We start from the raw sequence: 10,073 nt of genomic DNA on the forward strand, positions 1-10,073 counted from the left end.
GTTGGTGCGGGTGTGGTCTTCTCCTTGATAGAGGAGAAGGAACTATCAAGAAGATCAAGGAACTAATCAAGGAATTACCCAGGAGAATTACCTTAGGCACAAAGCCAGCTGGGTGACCTTGGGCCAGCCACTCTCTCTCAGCCCCAGGAAGGAGGCAATGGCAAACCACTTCTGAAAAAGCTTGCCAAGAAAACTGCAGGGACTTGTCCAGGCAGTCTCTGAGAATTGGACACGATTGAATAGATTAAAAAAAAAGTGCATTTTATCCAGAAATAACAAAAGACATTGCTGCACTGGGCATCACAGGAAAGGGGGGGAAACAAGGGCCTTGCTAACCATTTAGATGTGCATTTCTAACAACATGTCTAGAGTGGCCTTTATTTTGAGAGAAGCAACAGACGGGGCCTTCTGTTGTTCACTTCCAGTCTTCTGCCGTCTTGTATCTTCTTAATCTGCAGGATCTGCAACTCCCATCATCCCACATCCTAGAAAAGTATCAGTTTTGAGAAAGGCCATTTGTACCATTTGTATGTCAGCATCAAAAATTGTGGGAGGGGGGTCTGCACATTCAATAGTGTGCCAATAACTTTGTTGGGATTCAGAATACAAATCCTTAAAATGTACACATGTCTTTTCAAGCAAATGATGCCCAATACTTTTTCTTTTAAGAATGTCCTATACTGAAGCGATTGAAGTTTTAGAGAGAGCTCATCAAGAATTCACATACAAACCAGCAGTGAGTATTTGGGAGATTCGGGGGGGGGTTGGGTAAAATGCAGGTATTTAGAAGGTTGATAGAAAATTGTGAAATTTGATTCTCAGACTGATAAGCCATATCTAAAACCGTCAATTCTGCCCCTTCTTCAGAAAAGGGACAAGCCCCCCCACCCTTTTACATGGTGAGAAAAAGAACCAGATTTCTGTACATTGCCTACATATAGGTTTCTCATTTGAAAATAGAAGACTTGCTGGATTCTTTTAACTTCCTTCTTAATGAAACTTGCTAACCAGAGCTTCAGGGGATTTGTTCTTGGGATCGTCTGCTTCCAATCCAGGCTGCTACCAGAAGCCTGACAAAAGGAGATTCCTGTTAGCCCTGCGAGGTAGTCCAGACAAGAAGCACAACCAGGAGGGCTAGCACGATCTTTCTTGTAAGGTTACATTGACAGAATCTTGCAAGACTGAAAGTATTTCTCCCCTCCGCTCCTTTTACTCTCTGGAAGACTAGGGAGGGCCCCTTCTGAGATGCTTCCCACGCCCTCCTCCTGTGGTCTGAGATACCTTTTACATGCTGGTTTCCAGTCCGTGACTCTCCCTCCTCTCTCCCGTTCCCGCATGCCATTACAATTCCCAAGAGTGTTTTTACAAGATCTGTCAGTCTAGTCCACTGCAACATCGACCAAGATGGCTTGGTCTATAATACATCAAGGTATCTGCAAGTGGTGCCTCTAGTCAATCTCATTTGGGCTCAAAAAACTAAGAAGGGCCACGTGTGATTATTACTTGGGAAGGAGACTATCAGGAGATCCCAGGACTTAAAATTAAATAGCCCAGAAGAAAGGAATGGCAAACACTTTGTATCATAACCAAGAGAACTACATGGTTGTGTCCACATAGCTATCAGGACATAAGCTCAGCTCAAGGATGGATGGATGGAGAGATAGATTTTGATTGGTTGGTTGGTTGGTTGGTTGAATGCAATCAAATTGTTTCCAACTCCTAGCAACCACATAGGTGGCTTCTCTCCATGAAGATCTGTCTCCAACACGGTCCTTCAGGTCTTCCAATGGTGCCCCCATCACCACTGTAACTGAGTCCATCCCCCTTGCTGCTGGTTGTCCTCCTCCTCTTTTTTCTCCCACCTTTCCCAGCATTAGAGCCTTCTCCAGGGAGCTAGGTCATAGATAAAATCAATCCATCAATCAAAAAGAGCAAGAAACATGGTGAACAGGATGCTCTTTAGATGTTTTAAACTTTTCCAGCTAACATCCTCCCCAGGATGGCTGATAGCATAGGAAGATAGGGACTGTATCTGGGGACATCAGTTTGCCTGCCTGTTTATGCAGATCACACCCCATAAAAATAATCAGTGCAGATCCAACTTCCACTGTTCTGCTTTAGAGTCCATATGCACGTTCTCTGCCACCTCAAGAGGATACACATCTTACTAGACTTCACATTCCCGTGGTGATGCTCTCTTTGTGAACAGGACCTCTCTGTATTTTTCTGTAGCTTACCTTTTTTCTATCATTACAATTATATAACCAACTTTATTTTTTTAAAGCAGTGTTTCTTGACCTTGGCAACTTGGAGATGCATGGACCAACTCCCAGAATTCTCCAGCTAGCCATGCTGGCTAGGGAATTCTGGGAGTTGAAGTCCACACACCTTCAAGTTGCCAAGGTTGAGAAACACTGCTTTAAACATTTCTACCCTGCTGGAATTTTTTTAAAAAAAATTCAGCAGCTTACACAGAATATGGCAGAACAATTCAAAACATGCATGATGATATATAAAATCAAGTCAGGACTTTAGAAATAGCCACCATTAAAGCAGCAACCAATCCAAAACCCCAAGGTCAAAACAATAAAAATGAGAATTAAAGATAGACGCATAAAATTGGGGGAAGATTCCCCAAAACAACTGCCTCTTCAACAATTTCCAAAATGTCAACAGGAAGGGGACCAGCCTAATCTCTGAGAAGCTGTTCCGTACTTGATTAGACTGTCTACTTGGAGATTTGAATCAAGTCCTAACTAACCATCACAGCAGACTGAGAACATAACCATCCAAGTTCAGAATGATACTTTTGGGCTAATTTGCAAACCAAAGAGACCTGAAGATTATTAGGGTTTGTTTATTTTACAGTCTGCTTTTTTTCCCCCCTTCCTTAGTGGGGACAGGATCTCCAGAGCGAACACGAGAAGTACCTGGTGCGACACTGTGGCGAGATTCCTGTTTTTGTGTATAACTATCCCTACGACCTTAAGCCGTTCTACATGCGAGACAATGAAGATGGAGCTCATCGGACTGTAAGAGCTTATTGATTAAAATACTTTGGTTGAGCCACCCGTTTCCTCTTGGTTTCTTGCTCTTTTCTTTCAACGTTTTTTGGAATGAAATAAACTCTTTTCTAGGATGGGGTTGGTTTGTGTTGGCAAGGATATACGTTGCATTTTGGGGCAGCTTAATTCTGGTTAAGGTGAAAGGAAGGAGAAGAGGATGACTGGCAGTAAGGGTGTCAGCCTTACCAGGTAGACCAGACAGGAAACACGACCGGATGAGCTAATTCTACTTTACTGTAGAGCTCCATTAACAGAACCTTGCAAGTCTGAAAGTCCAGTTCTCCCCACCCTTCTCCTTTGCAGCCTGAGAAACTAGGGAGGTTCCCTTCTGAGCCTCTTTCTCCCCCCATTATGCAGCTGTGGGCTAAGCCCACTCTTATCTGACCATTCCCTTAGCAGCATTCCCTTCCCAGCTGGCTTTGTGCCTAAGGTGAGACTAACACTTACAGTCTCCTGGTTTCTAGCCTGATGCCTTAACCCCTACACCAGACTGGCTCTCAACGTGCAGACTGAGCTTTGACAAATACCCGAAGGAAGAGATTTCCAGTTTGGTGAATATGACCGAGGACATACAGCTCTGCATCCTAAATATGATGGAATGTCTAAAGTTTCTGGATAGTGGATGGGGCAAGAGGCTCAGAAGGGACCCTTCCTAGTTTCTCTGGCTGCAAAGAAGATGGGGGGAGATCTGTACCTTCAGACTTGCAAGATTCTGTCAATGTTGCTTTACAATAAAGTGGAATTAACTCATCTGGTCGTGATTCCTGTCTGGTTTACCTAGCGAAACCAACACCATCCCTACTTCCTGTATATTTTATTTATGTATTGATTTGATATAATCTTTCCTCCAGGAGCTCAAGGCAAGATATAAGAGAGCCAGTTTGGTCTAGTGGTTAAGGTGCTGGGCTAGAAACCAGGAGACTGAGAGTTCTAGTCCCACCTGAGGCACAAAAGCTGGCTGGGTGACCTTGGGCCAGTCCCTCCCTCTTAGCCCAAGAGCCAATCAGGCATGGAATGAGAGTTCTAGTCCTGCCTAAGGCATGAAAGCTGGCTGGGTGACCTTGGGCCCGTCACTCCCTCTCAGCCCAGCCCACCTCACAGGGTGGTTGTTGTGGGTAAAATAGGGGGAGGAAAGAGTAGTAGGTATGTTCCCTGCCTTGAGTTATTTATTAAAAAAAATAATAATAAAGGTGGGATAAAAATTAAATAAATAAATGACATTCCCCTCTATTTTTCCTACAACAACTACCCTGGGAGTGGCCCAAAGTCTTGAATTGCCAGGACTGAGAGTGGACTTGAACCCAGGTCTGCCTAGACCAGTCCAGCTGCATAACCACTAAACCCCAGGAGCACTGTTAGTGCTGTGGTCCTGAGGGCCATTTGTAGCTTCCAGGAGCAAGCTGGGGAACACCCTGCAGAGAGCAGAGGCATAGGCAAGAAAAAAAATTGCATTTTGAGTTGGTTTCATTGTATGTAAATGTCATTAAAATGTAGTCTTTTGGCTGGTTCTCCACTCACATTCACCTTCTGTTGGAAGAGAAATTAGATTTTGATAACAGTTTTGGAATGGCTCTGGGAACTAGCCTCAGGCCTTGTGGTTGTGTACCTTGATGGAGAGGGAGATTTCGGAGAAACCCCTCACCTCCTTTTTCCTAAAAGGTAGCAGCGGTTGATCTCCTGGTCCCAGAAGTCGGAGAACTTTGCGGTGGGAGTTTGAGAGAAGATCGCGTGGAGTTCCTGCAGTCTCGCCTGCAAAGGTAGTGGGGATTTCTCTGCCTGGCTGTTGGGGAAGCCCCTATTTTATCCTGGCCAGAGCTTACCCAAGCTACAATCAGTTGGACATCTTTAAGGTGCTACAAAACTACAAAATTGGTATTAATTTTATTATAATATAATTTATATGCCACCTCCTCTGGCCGCTCTCCTCTGCTATTCTTGCAAACTTTCTAGGGTTCATTCCTCTTGCTGCTGTGCTGAGAAAAAAATTCTTTTGTTGTTTCTACAGGTTGAAGCTTGAAGACACCTATCAATGGTAAGATGTATTCCCAAGATACTACCCATCGATTGCATTGCCCTTTTGAAATCCTCCGAGGGAAAGCAGATAAATTCTCAGTTCAACCAAAAGCCACCATTTACGTTAGGGATGATCCTTTATAGTAAATGTGACAAACTGACCACTTGTGCATCAGTTGGGACACAGTAAAGTCCTTTTTTTAAATTAACCAAGTGACCAACATTGTATTTCTTAGAGGCCTCTTAGAGAACTTTATCTTACCAGACTATCAGAGCAAGTGTCACAATTAAAATAAACACCAGCCTCTGGTTGAATTGAGAACTTATCATATGGAAGAAATTGCATAGAAAGCAAGGCTTTCAGGCCATCAAAGGTGAGCTTTTAAACAACTGTGTCCATCATTGTCCTGGGGAGTTTTAATAATATTTCCTATCAAGATCATTTACATTTATGCTTAGATTTTGAAACTGAATCAAAATCTTGAGTGTATAGGCCTGAATTGCCCCACATTTCATTTTTGGAGATCAAAGATAATCTCCCCTCTAACCATAAGCCACATGGGATTATGGTTAGTCCCAATAAGCAACTGTGCATTTCCTACTAAGTGATCACTTTCCCAGAAAATTGATCAGTTTTTTTACTACAGCATAGCAATTGCTCCTAGAAGTCGCTGGATCTGAACAAAACTAGCTGTGATGAGTTTCTGTTACAAACAGGGTTTTTATATACAGGTAGTCCTCGCTTAATGACTACAATTGGGACTGGAATTTTGGTTGCTACACAATATGGTCATTAAGTGAATCCAACCCCAATTTTACAACCTTTTTTGCAGTGGCTGTTAAGCAAATCGCCATGGTTATAAGGGAATTATGTGGTTGTTAAGCGACCCACATGGTCATTAAGTGAATCACATGGTTCCCCATTGATTTTACTTGCTGGAAGCTGGCTGAGAAGGTTGAAAACGGTGATCACGTGACTGCAGGAATGCTGCAACGGTCATAAGTGCAAGGACGGGTTGTAAGTTGTTTTTTTCAGAGCTGTCTTAAGTCCGAACCATCGCTAAATGAATGGTCCTTAAGCGAGGACTACCTGTAGGATGCTTTGTATTTTAACTATGGGAGTATTTTTTGGTCTGTGACATACATAAAGAAATAGTAATAGGAACTGCACTTACCTTTTTGGTATTACACACTGAGTTGACTGAATGATTGCAGTGAGTGAGGGACTTGGAGGCTAATCCTATGAAGAACAGTTAAAAGAACCAGGTATGTTTAGCCTAAAGAAGAGAAGGCTGAGGGGAGACGTGACCCCAGCCTTCCAATACACGAAGGGATGTCACAGAGAACAGGATGTGGGTTTATTTTCCATCACTCCCAAAGACAATGGAAAGCTTTACAGGGAGCATAATGAGGAATTTCTTGACAGAGAGAGCTATGAAGCAGCGGGACAACCTTTCTCCTGGAGTCATGGGTGCTCCATCACTGGAGGTTTTCCAACCACACTTGGACAACCATTTTTTGGGGTATTAGGAAGACTTCTGCTGTCCTGGGCAGCAGATTGAACTAGAAGACCTCTGAGATCCCTTCCAATCCTATGATTCATTGGTTTTGTGATTCCAGATATGGTGAGATAGTTTATTTTTTATTGGGTGGAAGGGAACTTTTGTTAGCATTGGACCTGCTGCTTCAGGGATTCATCATGCATCTCTGCACAACTTACAGATAGTCCTCACTTAACAGCCACAATCGGGACCGGAATTTCAGTCGCTAAGCGATGCGGTCATTAAGCAAGGCATCACATGACTGGACCCGATTTTATGGCCATTTTTGCAGCAGTCATAAAGCGAGTCACCATGGACATAAAGCAAGTCACATGGTTGTAAAGTGAATTGCAATGGTCGTAAAGTGAATCAATTGTTTCCAATTGATTTTTCAGGTCAGAAGCTGGCTGGGAAGGTCACATGACCATGGGACACTGCAAACAGTTGTAAATGCAGTTGCCAAGCAGCCAAATCGCAATCACCACCACGTGGTGGTGGTGTGACAGTCGTAACTTTGAGGACAGGTTGTAAGTAACTTTTTTAGCCCTGTCGTATCGTTAAACGATTGGTTGTTAAGCGAGGACTACCTGTACTATCATGGTTACAAAGGCATGTGAATCCAGTGGAAGATACTTGAAGCAAGAATAGAGAAATAACTAGAGCCTATTTGTCAGAAAGTTGCTCTGACCAATTGGGAATGAATTTCAGTAAATATTCTGATTAAATTAGCGACTAGGGCTATTCCTAATGCTAAATTCATTGATACCTTTTAAAAAAGAAATCAACCCCTTTTTAACATTTTCAACTTAAAGCAATTGAGTGTCTGATATGTTACTCATAAAAGATCGAAATTAGTGTTTCATTTTTTCAAAAAAATCACAAATTTGTACCTTGGCATTACTTAGTAACCCTTGGGAGCTAAAAGTTTCAAGTCCTTTTGAAGGCAGAGTTGAAAATATGAACGAAGTTTCCACTGGAGGCTTAAAAACAAGTCTGAGAACGTAAGAAAGCCTTTCAGACACCAAAGAAAGATATGTTTACATTGTCACAGTTCCCCTTTTTTGTCTCTATCCTTTACTTTTCTCTTCCCCTGCCCCAGCCCTGCTCCATGACATCATTTCCTCCTCGCTTTCCAATTTTACAAAATCTGCAAAGGCAAAACCACATAGAACTCCTCTGAGATATATCTCTGCCAGTGATTCTTAAATTTTGGAGAAACAGGATATCTCAAAGAGCAAGACTCTAGAAAAACAGTTTCAGGGTTAGAGAAAAACGTAACCCCAGAGACCACTGTAAAATTGGCAATAATTCAATAATTCACATTTATATATATATATATATATATATATATATATTTATATATATATATATATATAATTCATTATTATTATTCGTTATATATATAATTCATTTTTATGTTTTTATGCTCTGTAATAATAAGAATATATAGCCTCGTGTGGTGCAGAGTGATAGGTGGCAGTATTGCAGCCGAAACTCTCCCCACAACCTGAGTTTGATCCCAGTGGAAGCTGGATTCTCTCTCAGGTAGCCGGCTCAGGTCGACTCAGCCTTCCATCCTTCCAAGGTCAGTGAAATGAGGACCCAGCTTGCTGGGGGAAAGGTAATTATGACTGGGGAAGGCAATGGCAAAGCACCCTGCTCTATAGTCTGCCAAGAAAACGTGAAAGCGGCGTCAGCCCAAAGGGTCAGGCATGACTCGGTGCTTGCACAGGGGACCTTTCACCACTTCACAGTAACAAGAATATTGATGGAGTGGAAGCATCCTGTGATATGCGGAACATAGCAATACAACCAAATAGATTTTTTTTTCACTTAAAGAATTGGAAAACCTATTTCCTTAGTGCAAGCTACTGAGAAGTTTTGTTTTGCTTGGACAAAATGTTGGTAGGACGGGGGGGCAAAGTCATTGGTGCCAACCCAGTAGGGACTGAGTTAGTGGTGCCAGGGTGCCCGCAGGGTATGGCCAAAAAAGTCAAGATGTGGCCACGCAATGCACATAAAAAACAGGCCCAGCTTCAGTAGCACTCACAGCTGCCATCTTGACTTTTTTGACCACATCCTGCGGACCGTCTTGCAGAAGTGGTTTTGTATGAGTTATCTGGCTGTTAGCACCTGCTTTCTGGATGGAGATGTGGGGGAGTTGGAATTCGTTTCAGAATTGGCAGAAAACAAACTCAGTGTGTTTCAGGAATCTCAGGCTCTGCATCTGGAATCTGAAGGTTTATCAGGAACATGGATGTATTGCGCATGGGGTGGCTCAAAGAACTATACTGAGAGATTGGAAATGTGGTATTCCAGATGTCAAGGAATGGTTGTTGGAAATGTGCAGTCTATCTGATTTGGAAAAGGTAATATTTCTTACAAATCAAAGGCTGTGGCAACATGGGTTTCTGTGGCAGAGATTTTGTGATGTATTACGATATTTTGTACTGATCATATTGTAGGATTTACTAATTTATCAGTATGATTAAGTATAAAATACATGTTACTGTAGATTTGGTTTTTTCCTTTTCTTTCTTAGTTTGCATTTTTAGTTTGTGTGGGGTCGACCCTCTCCAGTTTTTTTAGTTTTCTGAAGTTTAATAAAGCTTTGTTAATTCTATATGTAATATTTTTTTTTTTAGAAAAACGGTTTTTAAAGAATGTCAGGCACTGCAGCATTGTAGTCAACAGGAAGCCCTGATTGCAGATAATAAGCAATGAAGCTCAGTGGAAAATAGGCACAAGCATAAACTATCCCGTGTTTCTTTGCTCTGCAGGTACGTAGAACTGCGCCAGTTTGGATCAACCCCCCATGGAGGGTTTGGAATGGGGTTCGAGCGGTACCTGCGGTGTATCTTGGGCGTTGAGAATATCAAGGATGTCATTCCATTCCCCCGATTTCCTCACTCGTGCGTTTTATAGCACTTCGTCCCAACTTCTGTCTTCTTTCTGTTGTGACTCTGTGCAACATTTGGGGAGAGAAAATAAGACTTCCTTTTTTTTTTCTTTCTCTTGGTCTATCTTTCCTTTTTCCCTCTCCCCTTTCCATTAAATCAGTGTTTCTCATCCTTGGCCACTTGAATATGTGTGGACTTCAACTCCCAGAATTCCCCAGCCAGCATGAGTTGAAGTCCACGCATCTTCAAGCAGCCACGGATGAGAAACACTGTGCTGAAGAGATGATAAACTTCACTCAGGTTTGAAGGCAGCCATGCATTCAGAAGTATTTATTCGTATATATATTCTATTTTTTAAAATCAGCTTTTAAAGGGCACCTTTAACCTTATGAAACCTGCCTGGCTGAAGCCCAGCAATAGCTGGAATGAATAACTTTCCTAGGTATTCATCTATCAGCTGAGATAATCTGAGCACAGCTCAGAGCTCTGAACCAGGAAGAGCAAGATGCTTGATTAGGTTGTGACAGGATAGAGTGAAGATTAAAGCAGCTACA

General features: G+C 42.4%; 1 protein-coding gene across 1 annotated transcript in view; it reads left to right on the forward strand.

Moving 5' to 3' along the window:
- The window catches only part of NARS2 (asparaginyl-tRNA synthetase 2, mitochondrial), a 45,928-nt gene extending 36,099 nt beyond the window's left edge, over window positions 1-9,829 (forward strand). Inside the window, exons 10-14 of the mRNA XM_063305936.1 lie at window positions 670-736; window positions 2,895-3,032; window positions 4,725-4,822; window positions 5,071-5,097; window positions 9,400-9,829. Coding sequence (XP_063162006.1) covers window positions 670-736; window positions 2,895-3,032; window positions 4,725-4,822; window positions 5,071-5,097; window positions 9,400-9,544 — 475 coding nt within the window. The 3' untranslated portion in view covers window positions 9,545-9,829. The remainder of the gene's footprint in view (window positions 1-669; window positions 737-2,894; window positions 3,033-4,724; window positions 4,823-5,070; window positions 5,098-9,399) is intronic.
- Window positions 9,830-10,073: the final 244 nt, after the last annotated feature.

Source organism: Candoia aspera, chromosome 5, assembly GCF_035149785.1.
Source record: "Candoia aspera isolate rCanAsp1 chromosome 5, rCanAsp1.hap2, whole genome shotgun sequence".
Classification (NCBI taxonomy): Eukaryota; Metazoa; Chordata; class Lepidosauria; order Squamata; family Boidae; genus Candoia; species Candoia aspera.